At 40.1% G+C, this 20885-nt stretch overlaps 1 protein-coding gene across 4 annotated transcripts in view; it reads left to right on the top strand.

Annotated features, from left to right (window-relative positions):
- The window catches only part of EPS8 (EGFR pathway substrate 8, signaling adaptor), a 143065-nt gene that overhangs the window by 66982 nt on the left and 55198 nt on the right, over positions 1 to 20885 (top strand). For all 4 annotated transcript variants that reach the window (XM_072874245.1, XM_072874226.1, XM_072874236.1 and 1 more), the window contains exons 3-4: positions 18740 to 18830; positions 19898 to 19971. In XM_072874245.1, coding sequence (XP_072730346.1) covers positions 18769 to 18830; positions 19898 to 19971 — 136 coding nt within the window. In that variant the 5' untranslated portion in view covers positions 18740 to 18768. The remainder of the gene's footprint in view (positions 1 to 18739; positions 18831 to 19897; positions 19972 to 20885) is intronic.

Genomic DNA, 20885 nt, shown 5'->3' with positions numbered 1-20885 from the left:
GTGCGTTAAGGCTGTGATGCTGCTTCTGCTCCTGATTAAAAGGAAAGTGGATGCTTAGCATCTCTTGAGCTTCCAGATTGCACCAAGCCTGAGCAAGAGAGTGGGCCATGCTGTTGATGGTGCAGGTGTGAAGGGAGCTGGTTGTGAAGGCTGGCAAACTGGTGCCTCTGCTCCTAGCTGACGTGAAACCATTCAGTGCCGGCGAGGGGAAGGCCCTGGGCACAGTGAGAAGTAGCCATCTGCTAAGCAATACTAAAACTTGGCAGCAGTGGACTGCACAGGAGCCCCTGGTGCTTGCCAGTCGATCTGGGCAGCAGGAAAAGGTGTTAGGACATTTGTTGGGATTTCCCTGTTTGTAGAATAATGGATCTCCTCCCTCCCCTAAATCTATGATTTTCTAATATGTTCCTTGCAGAAGCATTCACATATTCTGGGGACTTTTTCTAAACTGAGCTATACGTGCTTTTCACTTGGAAAAGGGGCAATGAGGAAGATGGGGGTAACAGGGCTCAATCTTTCAGAAATGATAAGGGGTTTTGAGACTATGGGCTGCAAGTGTCCTTATTTGAGCTTAAAAGAGCGTGAGCTTTCTCCCCATCCCTGGATAATAAGTTCTCAGTATTTTCTCCAAATGAGCGTGGGTTTTAGCAAGTCTCAAGGCTGTCAGCTGAAACCCGGCATACCTTTCCTTTAGCCAGGTGTGAAGATCCAAACCGAGGGCCCCTCCTGAGGTACAAGAGAGACTCCTGGGTGGCAGGAGCAAGCGTGCCATGCAGGGGTGCATGGGCAGGAGGGGAAGTGCAGCACAGCTGTGCTCTCAGCACCATGTTTCTGCTGGCAGAAGGACTCTCTCGTGTCTCATCTGCTTTTTTTTTTTCCTTTGGGTGTAAGATTTTCAAGAAGTGCTGCTCCAGCAGTAAAACTGGAAAGCTCGTGCCCAGGAGAACGGCCTTGTAGCAGGAAAAGGGCTGAATCCAATGGCCTTCTCCCTTTCGAATTTCTGTAGTCCTTGACCTCCCCAATCTGATTAGAGCAGCAATCTCATTCCGCTTTTCTAACTTCGTTTAGAGAAAATGGGTGTGTGTATCTCCTGTTAGCATTGCCTGAGAGGCTGGCACTGGCTGTGATTTACATATGCTCGGAAGTACTGAGTCACAAAGCTGAATAATGGCAAAGGGAGCAAATTTTTTTTGGATATGTATTTTGCTTAAATGTCACCTTCAGAGCTCTGGACTCCAGCCATGCTATTTTCACTTCGACAAAGGGCACAAAGGTAGTTGGCTTGGCCAGCTTGGCTAGATATTAATTGTGTTGATGCCTTTGGCTAGGAGTATTGATCTTGTTATGCATGGGCAGTGAATGATTTGGTGACCTCTCCATTCCCGCCACGCAATGCAACATCCCAATTAACGGCTTTGCTCCCACCTGCCCTCCTGTATGGCTGACGAGGGAAACGGCCACAATGGCCGCGGGGTGGGTAAGGTGGGTGGCCCGCAGGGTCATTTCTAGAGAAGGTGGCTCAGTGGGATGTGGAGCCAGGTTGAGGGTCCAGGTCTTGCAGCAGTAGCAAGCGAGGTCAGGGGAAAAGAAGCATGGTGCTGAGTGCTGGGGCAGCTCTGCCTCGGGAGATATTTTTACAGACCATCACTGGCTGTTACTTGGATATTTACAAAAACAGCTTTGTAGGGCTGAACAGTCTGCTGAGCGCAATATGGGGCAGGTTGTTGCTGAAGTACCAGCTCAAGGTATGACTGAAGGCTGCCCTCACCCAAGTCCTGCTGCGCCTGGGTAGCTGAAGCCCCGGGGCCATTTTGCTGTGGGGTGGGCGATCAGCACGTGGACTAGGGAGGCTCGTCTTACTTGAGCAGTAGGCTGCATCTGTCCGACTTGCTTGTGGAAATGGGACAAAACGTAGTGTTTCAGACCAGGCTGGAGGAGGTTCAGTAACAGAATCACAGAATCGTATAGGTTGGAAAAGACCTTTAAGATCATCGAGTCCAACTGTAAACCTAACACTACCAAGACCACCACTACACCATGTCCCTAAGCACCTTGTCCAAACGTCTTTTAAATACCTCCAGGGATGGCAACTCAACCACTTCCCTGGGCAGCCTGTTCCAATGCTTGACAACCCTTTCAGTGAAGTAAAATTTCCTAATATCCAGTCTAAACCTCTCCTGGCACAACTTGAGGCCATTTCGTCTCGTCCTATCACTTGTTACCTGGGAGAAGAGACCGACCCCCACCTCTCTACAACCTCCTTTCAGGTAGTTGTAGAGAGCGATAAGGTCTCCCCTCAGCCTCCTTTTCTCCAGGCTAAACAACCCCAGTTCCCTCAGCCGCTCCTCATAAGACTTGTTCTCCCTTCACCAGCTTCATTGTCCTTCTCTGGACATGCTCCAGCACCTCAATGTCTCTCTTGTAGTGAGGGGCCCAAAACTGAACACAGTATTCAAGGTGCGGCCTCACTAATGAGAAGTACAGGGGCACGATCATTTCCCTAGTCCTGCTGGCCACACTATTTTTGATGCAAGCCAGGATGATACAAGCTGTTGGCTTTCTTGGCCACCTGGGCACACTGCTGTCTCATATTCAGGTGGCTGTCGACCAACACCCCCAGGTCCTTCTCTGCCTGGCAGCTTTCCAGCCACTCTTCCCCAAGCCTGTAGCGTTGCATGGGGTTGGTGTGACCCAAGTGCAGGACCTGGCACTTAGCCTTGTTCAACCTCATACAATTGGCCTTGGCCCATCGATCCAGCCTGTCCAGGTCCCTCTGTAGAGCCTTCCTCTCCTCAAGCAGATCAACACTCCCACACAACTTGGTGTCATCTGCAGACTTCCTGAGAGTGCACTCGATCCCTTCATCCAGATCATTGATAAAGATATTAAACAGAACTGGCCCCAGCACAGAGTCCTGGGGAACACCGCTTGTGACCGGCCGCCAACTGGAGTAAACTCCATTCACCACCACTCTTAGGGCCCAGCCATCCAGCCAGTTCTTTACCCAGCGAAGAGTACACCCGTCCAAGCCATGAGCAGCCAGTTTCTCCAGGAGAATGCTGTGGGAAGCAGTGTCAAAGGCTTTACTGAAGTCTAGGTAGACAACATCCACAGCCTTTCCCTCATCCACTAGGCGGGTCACCTTGTCATAGAAGGAGATCAGTTTGGTCAAGCAGGACCTGCCTTTCCTGAACCCATGCTGGCTGGGCTTGATCCCTTGGTTATTCTCTACATGCCGTGTGATGGCACTCAGGATGATCTGCTCCATCATCTTCCCTGGTACCGAGGTCAGGCTGACAGGCCTGTAGTTCCCCAGGTCCTCCTTCCGACCCTTCTTGAAGATGGGCGTCACATTTGCTAATCTCCAGTCAACTGGGACCTCCCCAGTTAGCCAGGACTGCTGGTAAATGATGGAAAGGGGCTTGGTGAGCACATCTGCCAGTTCCTTCAGTACTCTTGGGTGGATCTCATCAGGCCCCATAGACTTGTGAGTGTCTCAGTGATGCAGCAGGTCGCTAACCATTTCCCCCTGGATTATGAGGGCTCCATTCTGGTCCCCGTCCCTAACACCAGGCTCTGTTGCTGTGCTGCTGTCTGGCAGAGAGTGTCCAGCTGCAGACTGCAGCAGCAGGAGACATGGTGCCTCTGATGCAAAAGCTTCACTGCTCTGCACTGCTGACTGCACTCTGTGGAGCTTTTCCATGGTGTTGTGTCCTGTCTTTGCAATAAAACTGGGCTGGCATGTCTGTGAAGTAACGTATGGATAGCTGGTGTTGCAGTAAAGGCAAATTTAGAGAGAACAGAAGATTTTAAAAGCTGTTTAGATCTGTTTCTTAGAGCGTAAGAAAGTGGCTGAGGAACATGAGAACAGGTCCCCGTTCAGCAGGCTTTTTGCAAAGTACCAGTTTGGGCTAGGGAGTCTCTTAAGGGCTTCCTCCTTGGTTTGTGAAGAAAATTTTTTAAATGTGACCTAAGTGTGGGTAGCCTGGGAACTATCTAAGCTGTTTGTGGATGGACAAAGATGGGACATCTGTCAGCCTTCCTGCTGTCCCAGTGAACTGCCTTATCCCTGTGCTGAATCTTATTTGGGCCATAACCTCAACAACTGTAAGTTGCAGCTCGCTCTTCTGTGCTGGATTTCAAACTCTGGCTCCCAGAGAGAAGTTGAGATATTTATGTCACGTTTTTGCATCCTTGTAAAGGCAGAAAGAGGGCACAGGCAATTAGAGCAGTAATTACTTCTGCCATTTCACCTAAATCTCTGTGTCTGTGTCACCTAAATGTCTGTGAATGACTGCGAGTTTTCAGAAGGCTTAAAGCAATAGCTTGGAAATATAAATTACCACATCCATTCACAAAAAAACTTACCTCTAATGCTTTTGCTACCTCACTTGGGAAAGACAATCTTTACAACTGTCAGTGTTAATTAACTCAGTGGTCATCCAACCCAATCAGACAGGAGATGAGGGACGGTCACGATGTGGATGGCAAGCTGAGTCCCTGTCTTAAAGGCCTTGGACAACATCGGGAACTATTTCTGAGGCTGGAGTTGGATTATTTTTTCTTGAATTGCTTTGTTTCAGAAAGTCTGCTGTAGATGTGCATGACAAAAGGAGAAGGAGGAGAAAAGCATAAGGCTGAATTAAACAATATGAGGAAAGAGAAGAGGTTATACAAAGTTGAAGAAGCAAGGGGATACGGCTTAGAAAAACACTGAGATAATGAAAGATAATATATAGATGAAGTAACTGTAATATTGTTCCCCCTGAAATTTGCCTTGTGGGCTCCTGTGGGAAAATAGAATTTGACGTCTGCTTACTTTGGACTGCTTAGCTGGAAAAACATATGAGATGATATGCATGAGAGGACATCCTTGTAGGCCTATTGCAGTGTTGGTATGAGTGATAAGTTATAAAAGAAAGAGGAGGTAGCAGTAAGCCAACTATTCTTTATGAAACAAGACTGAGGAACAGGATATTTTTATAAGCCCATTTTAACACTGATTGGATGCGTGTTGTTGTTACATTTTTTTTCTTTTTCTAAAATTAAGAACCTAATGTATTTCATGGGTATGCTTGTGGGTAGAAGCAGTATCAAGTGAGTTTAAATGCCAGCGAGGATTTAGACTATTTATTGAGAAAAACTTTTTTAGAGTAAGGTTAATGAGCCCCTGTATTTCCCCAGGCTTGGGTTTTAGCCTCTCTCACTGCTGGCTCAAGGAAGAGATTGGGCAAATACTACCTTGGCACAGTTGCTCCTGCCCTGAGGATGGGAGATGACTTCTTTCCTTTTCAGCCCTATTTTCTGTGATTGTTTGTGCAACTGTTTAGAAAAACACTGGGTTTTGGGGAAGCACATATGCATGGTAAATGCTGCTGTGATCTGAATAACTTCCCAAGAATTTTCTCCATGTTCCTTTATACCCTAGCTCTGCCGCAGACCTGCCCTAGGTTAAGCAGCAAGCATCTTGATCAGAGTCCTGCATGAAAGCATAGGTACCTAAGTGTCTATGTCAGTATGTTTCTTAATTCTTTATACCTCTAAAACATGAATATACTTTAGTCTCTTTTACAATTTTTAATTAGAGTGGAGTTCAAAAGGGTACATGCTTAACATTTTAAACATTGTATAAAGATATCTGAAAGCTTTTTTTCATAAAAGAGTTTCTCTAAAAGCTTTGCTTTTATTCTTTAGTCTTATTTTCCTCTTCTAGTTGCTTCTCACAGTAATATAAAGACAAATGTAATGGAAACAAGTAATAAGTACTGGGAATGACAAATAGAAAAAGGATAAGTAGAGAAAAAGAGTTCTGCTTTTCATAGGATTTCAGAAGTCTTTGGGTCCTTGCTAGAAGTGCTGGCTCTAATCCAATGTGCTTTTATTGGCATACATGAACAAATTATCCAGGGCACAGCTATTTTTCTTACTGTGGTAAAAACAGGGACTCTGAATGGAGGCTTTGTGTAGGACAAATATTTTTCCTTTGAAACTGGGTACAAGTTTAAAGTTTATCTAGTGTGGCTTCTGGAAAAGGAAAAATTATCTTTCTCAATCTCTTCAAATATAAAATGTATAACAGTATAGGCAACTCAGAGCTCTATAAACAAAATTTTATCTTTGGTGAGGAGCCGATGAAGTTTTATAATAAACAGTATTTCTTAGTTGCCTACAATGTGGGAGAAAGCTCTATTTATATAGGCCTTTGTCCTTCCAAAAGTTTCTGTGGATGCCCTCTCTCTACCGTCTTTTGCAGGGCTCTACATGTTTTCTAGCCACATGGGTGTAACCAGGAGGATAAGGGCCTTATGGAAAATAGTTCTTAGATAACATTCATTGCTTTAAGGACTATTTCCACGGGTAATCCTTCTTATTCCAATTGAAGGTGTCACCCACTTTGCAGTAGTATCATTGCTATTGAAAGTTGAGCAGCCTGTGAAGTCTGACAGTTCTGTTTCAGTATCATGTATTAGAAGTACCAAAAAGGTACAAAGTGGACCAAATACGCTTTTTTGGGGGGGGGAAGAAAAAAAGACGACAAAGAAAACTCCACCCAACCTATGGTATCTCCAATGAGTATCATTTGTGCAAGATCCTTATAAAGTAGTGATTCATCTTGAAAGGTAAAGAGATTATTTAATTCTTTCTTAGCTCTGTAGGAGGGAAACCTTATCTTTGAAAAAAGATTTTAGATGGGTATTTCTTACGTCATATTAAGATCACTAGAATCAGCTCTGGAACAATTCTTGAAGTGTGTGGAAATGAATGGTGCACTCAGATTTCCCCAACCTCATCCGTCACCCTTCCAAGCAGGAAAAGATCAAAAAGCATTACCGCATATGGCTTTTTTAGCTCCTTCCCTTTCTCCCCTCCACCTTCCCACCCACACTTATTTCACACACCCTTATTTATAATAAAAGAACTGAGTGGAAAACAGTAAATCTATATTCTAGAAGATTTTTGAAAGTTAGCTTCCTTTAAAACCTGCAGGAAATTTCCAAAAAATAGAGCTCCTCTGAGGTTTCCTGGGAGCAGGGTATGTTGGGCTCCTGTCCCATACTGAGGTTTCCATTGGGAACCTATCTGACATCAGTTTAAAAAAAATTGACATTGTAAATGCCTCAGCAAAATGTTTTCCATTCAATGAATGAGCAAATTGCAATAAAATACTTGGTTGCAGTATTTCAGAATCCCTTTCTAGTGATAGCTTGTTAAATTTGGCCTGGTAACCAGCAATGACAAATTCCTGGACTAAGTTTTCTTGTAATATGTGAAAAAGCAAACTCCACAATTAGAGGAAATTGGAGCCAAAAACATTTTGCGCTGATTATAATTTTTCTTTTATAAAGGTTTCTAATTTTGTCATCTTTAATCACTGGATGTTTGCTGGAAACCGAGTGATTATAAGGACATTGAAATTTTAAAAAGTATATACTTCTACTTCTAAAAGTCAAGCCTGTAACTTGCCAAGCCTGGGCATTCACATCAGAGCCTGCTTTTGGAAATGTGAATTTGTTAATTGATTTGGAAGAAAAATTCATCTTTCTGCATTTGATCAGGTAATTGAAAAAAACCCCAAAACCTTAAAAATTTGACATTAGTTGAATATATGTTTTCATTATTGTCGTGCATGTAGAGGAAGGGCTTGGCCCAGATTAATGGAGGAGAAAATTCTATCTGTACAGGGAAACATAAATTATTGAAACTAGAAAATTGGAGACATGAACCACCAAAAGTTTAAATTAATTTTCTTCCCACAAATTGTGGAATCTGTTAGTGTTCAGTCTATTTTCTTCCACAAAACAAATGCTGAGTTACTGAAGTGCACTGTTAATACCGTGGCGGCGGGGTGTGACTTCATTCAGCTGTGACCTCAGTTCAGTAAGTTCTTTTACACTTGAATCGCTTTGTGGTGAATAATTGTAGCCCCAATGTGGACTGATCAGTTATGCTTAGAAGTTTAAGATAGTGCCTTTTGTTTACTTGCTGAATTGCAATATAGTCTCTTCAAGTTACGTGCGCATTAATGCAAACAAAAATTGATGCTCAAGATTTTTTGGTGACCCAAAAAAGCATCTCCAGCTGATGTTTTGATGCAGATGAGTTATTGCGTGTCTGAAAGTGCTGAGAACTGTGTAGGCTATGTTCAAGGTCATGCATCTTACTGCGCAGTCATATGCCTGTTTTTAACCCTAGGTGAGGGGAAATTGTCCTTGAGGTTTATTGTTTCAAATTTATGGTTCAGAAGGAAAAACATCAGGGAAATGCTGTATGAGATAGAGGGACTGGTCATTTGACTTCACAATCCTGTACAAGCGAACAAGTCACACGGCTCTTCTCATATCTCTACATTACTCCACTCTGCTGTGGGGTGGAAAATGATTTTAGATTACCTGATTAGTGTCAAGGAGGTATTTCAAGTAGAAGGGAAAAAAGAAAAACTAATGTTCCCTTGAAAAACATATTTTTTTTCCAGTGCATATTTTCTAGTGACGTTGAAATCATTATGTTTTTGACAGTATTAAGTTGAATATCTCAATTGGTTCACTTAGCACCCCGGAGTGATGGTGATATGGGTTCGTTCTTTCATAGACAGGAAAACCGAACAGGGTTTGTAAAAGTCAGTGACTGCTGGTGCTAGGTCTTAAAATAGCTTATAATGCAACTTGTTCTCCAGTTCTCTTTAAAAATTAATTTTGTTTTCTTCTGCCTTTTCTCTCTTCTGCCTTATTTTCAGAGTCCTTATGGTTTTGTTTTTGTTGTTATCTTACTGTGTGGACACTGTGTACCTAGTCCTCTTCTCACAATGTCTCCTACTATTAATGAAAAATACAAGAGGTAGTGATCAATTGAGTGACTGGATGGCAGCTTAGATACCAACTTTCAGGAGCAGCATTTTTGCCCACAGATTAAAGACAAAGTAATTTTCTTAGGCCCTTGAGTTTGAGAGAAATAGGATTCCTGTAACACAAGCTAAGTTTTAAAGGTAACATGCAGTTTTCTGTTGTTAGTGTCTATAGACCAGCTTCAGAGTCAAACCTGTGTACCGAGGTAGGGCGTGGAGGTTTGGCTCACAGGTATTGGCAATGTTGCTGCTATGTACTACAGCTTCAAAACTACACGGCTTTGAGGACAAATTATACTTCTTACGTGTTTTATGTGTGCATGAAAAGTGAAAGCCCGGTCCCTTTTAGGAGACATGCTGGCTAGATTTAGAATTAATTCAAATACTTTCCAGGTATCATGTGTTAATTTAATACTTTCATGTATACATGATGTTGCAATCACATTGAAAAATATTAGGGGAATATTTTAAATTACTTCTGAGTATATGAAAACTCTACTAACTTTTCTAGCATTAAAATCTTGTTTAATCCCAAAACCGTGTGATGATGGTGTTTTAAATCGTGTTACCTAAAGTCATGAGCTTTTGCATATCAGCCTCATGAAGCTTCCTTTGCTGCCTTGTTTGCACATTATTTGATTTAGGCCTTTCTTAATAGGGAAGTTTGAAGAGTTAATCAGCATTATTAGAATAGCATGTACTCATACATTAAGTTTTAAAAGTTTTACTTTTGCTGTTGAGCTCCGCTGTGATCTTACCTTTCAGCTCAGCATTGCTAATTTGCTGTGGTCTGATCAATAACTTTTAAGTCTTACACCTACACCTTCTTTAAACATAGCCTTCTCTGTTTTCACTGAACTGCATGCAAACTGCCTTTTTTTTTTTTTTTAACCTTATAGGAAATGTAAATCTTACAGTAAGATACAGAGTATGAACCCTTCCCGTAGTAAAGTTTGAGGCTTTTTGGAGGTGTGAATTGGCATTTGGAGCACTTTATTGGTGGAAGAGATCAAGATTTCATAAATGATGCTGGGTCCATATCATCAAAGGATACCACCAAAGGGTGGTCCACAATAGTATGGAGCTTGGGTGTTTAAAATAATCAGGAAACCAGTGGATGTTGCTCCTACTCAATTTTTTTGTCTTGTTTAATTCAAGATTGTGACCTACTACTAACCTAGAAACTGGTTCTTCTGAGTAACTAGTTGATGGATTTTAATGGAAATGGGCCTTTGTCCTGATTTATTCTGTGTGCTGCCATGTTAAGAATAAATAAGAATAGATATTACCTGTGTGGGGTTTTTGTGTTTGGCTTTTTTTTTTTTTTTTAAATAGGGCTAGAGTGAAAGTTTAAGTAGGGAGCAATAAGAAAGCCTTGCAGTGGGAGTCATCTATTGCTGTGTCTGAGACCACAATAACTGCAGTGTTGGTGTCTGGCTACAAGGCCTACAGGATAAAAGCTAATACGGCAACTTCACCAAAACTGAAGAAAGTAAATTTGCGAAAACAAGAATTAGACCTTGCCACGCTTCTATTAAACTAGAGAGGCATTGATGAGTGTTCCTGTCCTTTTTCCTCCTTCTCCTCCTCCTCCGTGTTAATTTTAATGGTCTGTTTGGAGTATGTTATTATATATTTTCAGTTCAGCTTTTGTTATGGGCTCTACCACACCGATTTTAATAATGTCAGTGTGTCATGACACAGCTATTAAGCTTGCAGGTAGATGTGGATAGGTGGTTAAGCCAGTTTCATTTGGTCAGCTTGCAGCAGCAAGCGGTATTTTAACTATGTTGGGAGTTCACTCATTTTTTGGCCAGACTGAGAGGAAAACTTTATCTAAAACAACAGACAACATCTAAAGACATTGTCTTGTTCATTTCTATATACTTACAGTACCACTACAGTAAGCCTTATCATTTCTTAACATTTTAACAAGCACTTCAGCGCAAGAAACTGTTCAGAAATATTTCATCAGCTACACTCACAGCCTGTTTTCAACGTGAAAGGGAAAAATATGTCCAAATTTCATGATCTTTTTGACGTGTGGTGTCTTCAAGGTGGTGGGAAGCATGCTTATATGGCATCTGGAAAGAAGCACCCTTTGCACATTATTTCTTGCTGAGTTTTCGGCTGGCCCATCTAAACATGCACACTAGTATTATGATATTGTTTATAAGTTCTTATTTCTAAAGTCAGATTGATGGCGTGTTGGTTGTACACTGCACGCTGACTTTCAAATCAGTGTCTGGAGTACCCTCATTTGAAATCTAGTGATCTTGTTTGAAGTATGATGTAACAAGGAATAAAAGGAAGTAATGAAAAAAAATCTGAGAGTGTGAAGAGGAGAAATAAAACTGTGGTATCTGTGCTAGGTCAGCTGTATTCATCAGTCAGTGGTTCCAAGTCAGTTTTGTTTTGGTTTTTGGTTTTTTTTTTTTGTTTGTGGTTTGTTTTTTTTTTTTTTTTAAAAAAAAGCAAACAAGAAAACCACCAAAACCCAAACCAGAACAAATTAGTGTACATCTGTCTTCAGGTGGAGATATTGAGCGCACTATTGTAGCCATGTTGGGATTAGGATTTGTGAGTAAAAATAGTATCCTTTGCTAGTTCACTGCTATACTTGGGGGGAAAAAAATAAAGTTGGCACTTCCCAGGCACCTGGCCCCTGCCTCAGGTCTAAAATAAAAGCAGTAGCCTTCAAAGGCAAGTACGAATTGAGAACCCCTGCTCTGAATGTCAATAAATATTGAACTCAAATAGAGCTTTAGTTCTTAGCTTTCTCTCTTGCAACTGTCTTATAGCTGTTCTTTGAACACTGGAAGGGAGAAGTTAGTGATGGTGCTGGGGCTTGTCCCGTGTGAAATGTTTACCCAGTGTCCTTTCTGCGAGTCCACGTGGGTGTGCAGGGATTCCTGGGTGCTGTAGATGAGATGCCAAAGTAAGCTCTGGTGCAGTATGTCAGTGGCTCTCTAAATCATGACCTCTTCCATTGGAAGAGTTTCTTCTTTGATCCTCTTCAAATACTTGAGGTAGACTTACCAGAGACACTGATTTTTATGGTACTTTATAATCCCCTTTTTCTACCTCCTCCTACAAATTCCTTCATGTGCCATAGACCTTCCTCTTTAGACTGTTCTTCTGTATGTGTGGAGTGTTTCTGGTTTGGGTTTTTTGGGTGTTGGTTTTTTTTTTCTTTCTTTTTTTTTTTTTTCTTTTACACCAGATACTGGTCTTCCAGCTGTGGTGATACTTTCTGCAAGGTCTGCATAATTATCCTGATCTTGGTAATTAATACTCATCTTGCTTTAGATGAGGTGGCTAATTCTTTAATTAAAAATAGCAGTGAGTGGTGGCTTTAGTGCTTGGCATATTTATTAACGTTCCTTTGTTGCAATAGGGATTTTAAGTCTTTGAAGCTTTTGTATCTGTAAAGCTGTTTCATTTTCTTTCAATACGGTTAATTATAAATCATGGCCCAGACCTGAGTGAAATGAATGGAAATAGGTTGCCATGCCAGAATAAGAACATGTTTTCAAGCAGAGTCTTTATTAGTGTGGCAATAATAAGAGCTAAATCTATGAACAGGATCTATCTGAAGTTTATTCATTCAGTTCTTCCTGTTGGTCTTCATATTTCTCCCCTTTCTCAAAATAAAAGATATCTATCTTAATTGTATTGTTAGAATATTTCCTTAACAGTGAATTGCTAGAGAATATCATAGTAGGATAAAGAAGATTTAAAGGGAATTTTTTATCTTATTAGTTTTCGCAACAGAAAGCTTCTCTTTTAGCTAACAATTCTTGCTTTGAAGACTGGTCTTGCATTAACATATTGAGTCTCCTACTTTGAATGATAATTATGTCACCAAATTTTCTTAATAGCTTTATCCTGTCCCTCCTGCTGAAAGGAATACTGCTGATGAATTTAGCGTACTCCTTCTACTGAAGGACTGAGGAAAAATACTAGATTTCAGAAAGTGTCAATGAAAATCAAAACACTGTTTGAAACTGGAAAAAACAGTGTTGATTGAGCTCATCTGCTGCACTGCTCTGTGGAGGTGGGGGGGAATACACTTACCAGTCCCTCCTCCTGGGCAGTGCTGTGTCCCCGGTCGTGCGGTGTTGTCCCCTGCCTGGCCTGAGCCATATTTGTTTGTCTGTCGTGGTCATTAGTTTCTTGAAATGCTCCTACCCCTCTGCCCCCTTAGACACAAAGGTAAATAATATTCTGAGTTTAAGTTCAGCTTTCTGTAAGGAGTGAAATTCAGGGGGGAGAGGGGGGCACATCCAGTCCTTTCCTCCTCAGCCCCAGGTTTCTTTAGCAAGAATGCCAGTTAGCTAATGTCGCATCCAGCAGAAGGGTTGTTTGGGGATGCACTAAAATCAAAGCACAGCATCCAACTCAGTGCAGATTTGTATGAACTAAGATGCAGTGTAATGAGCGCTAACGGCCATGCTGGACGTTTGATTCCATTCTCTGAATCCAGAGAAGACCTGAAAGTAACAGCATTTTCAAAACGATTTTGTTGCAGCTATTGTAGTAACATGTTTGCTTGCAGTCCTGATGCTTGGACACGGGAGTGTACACTGGAGTACCTATTCCTTTCTCAGAAAGCATCAGCCCCCCCAGCATTAATAAAAAGTGGCTTGAAAGAGGCAAAGGGAACAACAGTCAGAGCAGTGGTGAATGAAGTCCAAATGTTTTGTCTTGAAACTGCATCACTTGTAGGGTCTAGCTTTCAATTTTCTGTGTGATTTTTGCTGTCGTCTTTTTGACCAGCCTCTGGATGCTCCAATCCCCTTAATAGAAAATGGAAAACATTACAGTACAAAGCTACTGCCAGCCGAACCAGTAGCAGTTTGTCTCAGAGAAATTCTGATATCAGTGTACCGAGGATGGAAAATCCCTAGTGATCACTTCCGAAGTAATACTTACTTATGCATGCATGTGCATCTTGGTGTTTATCTCCAGGCAAGATGTTGAACAGCCAGCAGAACTTGTGTTTGCTCTTGGTTGTTGTCTGAAGCAAGTCCTGAAGCAGAGGGCAGCAGCAACATTTCATCTGATGCTGTGGGACCTATTTCTATCAGGAGTTTCCCATTTGTAAAATCTGTGGCTAGAGTGAAGATATAAGTAAGAGAGCATTGGGTCAGAACAACAAGGTAGACACAAGAGGAGAAGACACCAAAATACAAGAACATAAAGAAGAACTGAAGAAATTACCTCAGCGTGGAGAAACGAGGGGGTTAAAAGTAATAACTATTCAAAAAATTTGGCATGAGGAAGGAAAGTGTGTGTGGGTGAACAGGGTGAGGTACGAGAAGAAACAAATGAAAAATAGTAAGTCATACAGCAAGTTAAATAGTTTTTCTGCTTTCTGTAGAACAGCAGTACTGAGTGCTGTGGAATAGCAATGAGGCATTTTTATTGACTGCATAGTAAGTTACAGTGTAGCATGGATACATCTGATTTTTTTTGTTGTTTTTTGTTGTTCTGTAATACTTTAAAAAGGGAAAGGGTGGAGAAAGCGGGTCCTTTTCTGACATTGCTACGCTGTCAGATCCACTACAGATAAGTGTTACCTTGTAATAGTCCACTTGTTTTTGTTTAGGCTGGAGTTAACAACCTGTGCCTGCTATCTAGCTGGGGAAGAATTCTTGGGGTTTTCTGAGGCATGTGATAACAATGACTTGTTACTAATAATATTTTCTTAATCGGTAGATAATTATTGTTCCAGCCATTCTTGGCTTTCCTTTTCCTTCCCCTACATCCTCCTCTCCTTAACCCTTCCCCCTCCCTGCCCCCGACATAATTTCTAAAATACCCATGGCATTAAGCTGTTCTTTTTTCCGTCTGATATTGTGATCTGTTGCTGGGTGGGACTGATTAATTCAGGATGAGTGGAAAAGAACATCGGTCTCTGGAATATCTCATTTTTTAATGAGATAGCTATGCCCTTCTAGAAGAGGGATTTTTTTGAAATAAATTGAGGGATTTTGTTACCTTCAAACTCCTACTAGGAAATTAAATGGCAGGGCATGTGAGTTGTCAGTGTGTCAGCTTGTTGTTACACACAGGTTGTATTGCTTTCATTAGGCTGCTGTGCTACAAGGCGGGGAAGGCGAAGAGTATTTTAGCGTTTGGGCATTTTTTTAAATGACTATTTATAACCGATGTAATCATGTTGTATACCGGTATAATACTCCCCATGTTTGGGATTAGACCACCTGTAACTGTTGACTACTAAAGAACCAAAGTACATCTCTCAGAAATGGTTTGTCTGTTATAAAGGCTGGACCCTTGTCACTTATGTTGCTGCTTACTATCAATATGCTGGAGTCCCTTCAAAAATAAAGCTGATGGCAGCACTGAAGTCCTAGGTGGATTTATTTTTGTTCAGTCTCTGATACTGTGGGAAGAAAATTTAGTATTTATTTGTTTTTAGGAATTTCCTGTTTATAACTATTTTCTTACTGGTTTTAATAATATATTATTTTAATATATTTAAAGAGAAATATCTTAATATTTATCTTATTATTTCTTATTCTTTTAGCTGTTTTCTTATTATTCTTTTCTTCTTAAATTCTTCTTTCGCTTTCCTGTTTTTACATATTTCTTGTTCAGAGTAGGCATGATGTCTTTCAAGATCCTGAGAAAGACATGACCATTCTTGGGCATATTCACAAGTAAACTGTTGATACTTCAGGACCTATTAAAGAGGAATCATACAGTTAATTTTGAAGGATGTTTATCTTAAAGTCTAGGACACCAGCATATGTTGCTGTGAACTGCTGGGCTGAGGTGAAAGGGAAGATTGAGGAGGAAGTGGAGTTTATTAATAGACTCCTGGATGACAATGGCTTCGCAGTGTGCGTGGGTTGACTTTTGCTACAGGACTGGTTGTAAGAGATGAAAGAGCATTTGAGATGAGAAATACAGCAGAGAAAGCTGTATAAGTGAATAATAAATGAAGCACTGCACATTCTGTTATCCTTTTATGTTTTTTCCCTTCTCTCCATCATGTGCTTAAGAATTTTAAAGTGTTTCCCTAAATATTTTTTTTTTTTATTTTTTTTTTGAAAGATTTAGGTTGAAAGATACGAAATTGCCGGATAATTTGGGGGAATTAGGAGTAGCTTTTTGATGCTGGTATAAATATTTGGCCTAATTATAAATAATGACTGTAAAAGGTTTGTTTGTATTTGTATTCGGGAGCTTTCTTGAACCAAGGGATAGAAGCATTGCATAGCCTCTTGAAATTGTCATGTCAAAGTAGTTGTCTTGGCATTTCAAAAGCATTTGATTTTTTTTTTTTTTTAACAGTGGAAAATTGCATAAGGAACAGGAAATATTGTTGGCTTTACTCAACTATCAAATAGCAAGTGGTGTTTTGTTTGCATATCAGCTAAAACTCACTAAAACTTTTGTGCTTACTTGGCAGAACAAGCTGGGTTGTTTTTTTTTCTTTTTGAAAAACAGACAAAATTTCCAACTTCCAATTTTCATTATCATTTGATTCAAAATATAATTTTAAAGCTTTTTATGTTTACTCTAAATAGTGTTATGCCTTACAGTGGGCAAGTGTTTAGTCATGAGGCATGTTTTCTTCTCCTAATGTGAAAATCTGCTGTTCAGCTTCATTGCTGCTTTAAAGCTCAGTGTGTTATGCTAACTTCAGAGGCTGAAGCTTTAAGTTCTAATATATTACATTCCTTCTACTTAAAATATTTGTTTCACCACTTTCATAAAAGTGGAGTGCAAGTAACAAATCAAGTATTTGTCAGATTAAGGTGTCAGAGGAGTGAAATAATTTTGTGGGAGTCTAAAAACACGTTTTTTTCCAGATCTTACTTTAAAGCAGATAGTTGCAGAATTTGTTATAAATAGGACCATGAAAAAATCACGAATTATAAAAGGGTATGGCAAATAGAATTATTAAATAAGTGTTATCTTTAGAAATGTGTATGGAAAGTAGAGGAAGTGGGGGGATACTGAAAAGCAATGGACATAATTTGTGTGAGTTTTTTGGATCTGATCACTCTTAGGAAGCTAATCACAGGGGAAACTGTTAAGTGGGGTAGCAAGATTGAGCAACAGTGGCAGATGATAAGAATTAATAGCTGATAGGAAGTGTTGAAGAGCTTAATGGCAGCAGGAGCTGTGCACTCTGAGTAGCTCTGGTCCAGCAGTCGCTGAAACGGAACAAGGAGTGCACAGTGACCTGGCAAATTCTGCTGAGAAAACGAATATTTTTATTCTTTCAAGTCATGGGACAATTTCAGGATGCTTCCCAAGGGTTGTAATTGCTAATGAATTGAGCAGCACTCGGCACAGATAGTAATTTACTGGAGACAGCTGCTAAGTACTGCACTCTATAAAAAATGGCTTAGAGCAGCCAAACAGGCTACCAAGTTGGATATGTGATATATTCGTGGGGATGTGCAGGAGAAATGGAAGTAAAACATGGATATGTCAATACAGATGTTTTGCAAGGAGCAAACAAAGATTTAAAAGAAAAATAATAAAAACAAGAGATTCTAAGCCAAATTACCAAGTATGTGCTCACTGAAGGCAATACTACACTTCCACATGATTACATCCGGCATGTAATCAATGCAGCCTGGTTCTAGTTAGCTTTCTTAACCTTATCACAGGTGGGAGATGTCAGGTGTTCCTCAGAAAGGTATAAAAATGACTCTGCTCTCAGTACAGAAGACCAAAAGGAGCTTGCACATCTCTTGAAATGACAGAAGACTTGAGAGCTGAGAAGAGTTTGATTGTGATTGTATTTTTGTGTGAAAGAGGAAAATAGCAAAACATACGGGGATACAAAATACAGTATGTGCTGTACTGTAGGTCAATCAGGTGCTGCTTCTTTTTAAAACAGGAGGAGAACAGTTGAAGTGAGGCAGTAAGTTGACTTAGTGATTCAGAAGATAAGCTGGCTGTAAGGTGGCTCTAGTTCAACAAAGCAGGTTGTGTTTACTTTGGAACTGGAGCTTTTGTTAGGTACAAATTTTATCTGATGTACTTTTGCCTATTTTGCAGCATTAAAAGAAATCTTTTTTCTATTTGATGGCTGAGATGTAGAGAAATATTCAAATATATATTATTCATATATGTATAAATGAAAGAATATTTGCCTATGGTAAATTTGAATAGAGATTTAATTGTTTACAGGCTTATGAAAGTCACTTTCCAGAGTCAATTTTAACTTCAGTGGGCGTGTTATGAAAGGGAGAAGGCATTCTTTTAACTGTTGCATCATAGCTTTTTCAGTATTGCTGTTATATGAGAGAGGTTTCATTTGGCATGCCAAACTCTCAGGATGTAAAACGCTGCTTAAAAAAAAAAAAAAAAAAGAGGCTTTTTGTAGTCCCAAAATAGCTAACCAAGTTTCCTTTTGTGCTAACAATTGTGTTTTGTTTTCATAATGCACCTTTCTAACAATTCAGCTGATAAGTTTCGTAGAATATGTATCAAAAGGTCATTTAAAGAGTTTCATTTGAAAGAATGAATTGAGGGTTAAAACCAAGCATGCTTGACTACTAAAGTTGCCATTTGGAACATCTTGTTCACTTCTGGAGTAGATGTTGTTCTTCATTTAGTCAGCCTTTTATTTCTAAAGCTATTCCTAAAGTCCATTGTATCAATAATAATAGCTTTATTCACTAAATTATAAATTATTTGAAGCAATGACTATCAAATTGCAATTGGGGGAAGTTCCATAACAGGTCTTTAAGGCACCACCGTGATGCAAATAATAACAGTTGAGCTTGTTGATGCAATTACTTTCCCATTTCAACCATAATTTTCTCATTAGGTTTGTATTACAACTGTATTAAACCTTCATCTTTTAAGAGACTTCAATTCATATGCTGTTGTTTCTTTCCCCAGATTGTTTCCCTCAGTAAGTGACAATAAGAATGAATGGACATATATCAAACACCCCTCCCGGTGGATATGGAAGTTATTTTCCTCAAATGAAGTAAGGTTATGCTTTTGATTTTCCTTTTAGGGACAAAAAATAGTGTTGTATCTTCTTCTTTATGCTTTCATTTCTGATAGAGCTATAATTATTAGATCCCATAGGAATAATACAAAGGCAGTTTCTGTAAAAGAACGTGCAGTTCCCAAACCATGTAACCAAACTGACAGATATCATCTGACTGATTTTGTATTAGTGTAAGGGTAAGGCTTTATTGCTGAATGGAATCATCTGGAACAGAAAAATAAGTTGCTGTAGCCATAACATACTTATTACGTTACTCCAAGAGTTCTTCATGTACTGGAGATGTTTAAGGTTAGCTCTGAGTGAAAGCATTTTTATGCATAAAAGATGAGGCTGCCCTTTCCATTTGTGAGAAAATATCATCTCCCAGTAAACAGAACTGAGCAACTGGTACCTGAAAGTGTTACCTTGTCTGAGATTAGAGAATGCTCCCTGTGTCAGAAACGTGGCACTAGGCTCATTCGCAGCACTGATGAGAAGTGACCTAATCTGATGCCCAAGAACATGTATTCCTGTATGGAGCAGGGCCTCTGTGCTGTCATCTGCTTCTCATATTGTTGTCCCTTTAAAGTGAATTTGTATACGACTCATTCTTGTTGTTACACTGGAAGGATGTTGGATTGCTTTTTCATTTGTTGTAGGCAATAACAGTCCTTTTAAGTCTTTTATGAAAAGCAGTTAAAATTGTTAAAAACAACTAATACTTGTATATGCAGGGGAAAAAAGCCTACCAAGTCTTTGGCTTATTAGTATTATTTAGTGATATTGATTGCTTACATTATGGTAGTATCTATGTGTACACCACACCCCCATTGTGCATGATGTTGTATTAATGAAACAAAAAATAGCTGAGAAGGGCTTCCAGCCTAAGTGAAACATGCTACATCATATTCATGGTGTGGAACAAATATCCAGTATCATTAGCTCCCTTAGTAACACCGTAGGTGTGTGCAGCCCTACATAAGGGGAGGGTTTTTTTCAGTGCCTGTTTCTGTGTGGCAAATACACCTATACAGAAGTTAACCAGAAATGTTTTCTTCCAGTGGCTATGGTTCACCAACGTTTGCTCAGGCGGAGAGGGAGCAGAATTCAAGAACAAGTGCAAAAGCTCTTTATGGTAAGGTGGCATAAAGTCTCTAAACATTTATGTTAAAATTGTTGTTTAAGTATTGATTGTGATGTCATAGTGAAAATGTTTTATGCATATAAATCTGAAACTGTATGTACATACATATGTGTATGTATAAACAAAATTAAAGAACAAGGTGATTTTATTCCTGCTAAAATGAACTAGGCTAGCTAGAAAATGCTTTTATGGTTTATTAAGCAGAGAACTCCCACCTGCTAATTTTTAAGGCAGCAATGTATAAAGCATTTATCAAAAACTAAGAGTGATTCTATAGCTAAGGTATGTACCAGGGAGAAGGCATTCAGGGATCTAGCTGTGCTATAGGTTTGATTCATGACCTGTGTCTCCCCCTGACTCCCCACCTTTATCCCCTGCTAGCAGAAAAGGAATTTACAATATTACTCTTGTTTGACACAAGGATTTCATGGAGGTTAGATTTGATGTAATGGATTAGGAGCCCTCTTTGACCTGCTGTTTTTGACAGGGTTTGTGACTGTCAAATGTGATGTTACTTATAAACGCCTAAACGTTTTTGCACTTACCAACTACAGATGCTAGTATTTGTCTTGGCTGTATATGCTACTCTCTAGCCCATGGCCAAATCACTGTGGAGGCAGAACGTAGTCATGTTCCTTGCCAGCCAAATCGCACCGTTTCCTGGTCGTCCACCTCCACTGTGAATACATCCTGCTGATAGCTGTGCTGGTAATGGAAATACAAGCAGCAATGAAGTTGAGAGATGTTCTGCTGTGTAAACCTGTGCCTGTTGTTAAATGCTCTTTTGAAAGTCAGTACAACTGATAAGAGTGGAAGAATGAGGTTTGCAGTGAGAACCCAGTCCTGTGCAGGACCCCTCGCACCTCAGCCTGCTCTCCCTTGTTGCACCTACCACCTCTTCTGCA

Source organism: Ciconia boyciana, chromosome 1 (genome assembly GCF_034638445.1).
Source record: "Ciconia boyciana chromosome 1, ASM3463844v1, whole genome shotgun sequence".
Lineage (NCBI taxonomy): Eukaryota > Metazoa > Chordata > Aves > Ciconiiformes > Ciconiidae > Ciconia > Ciconia boyciana.
This window is presented reverse-complemented; position numbering and strand designations above follow the sequence as displayed.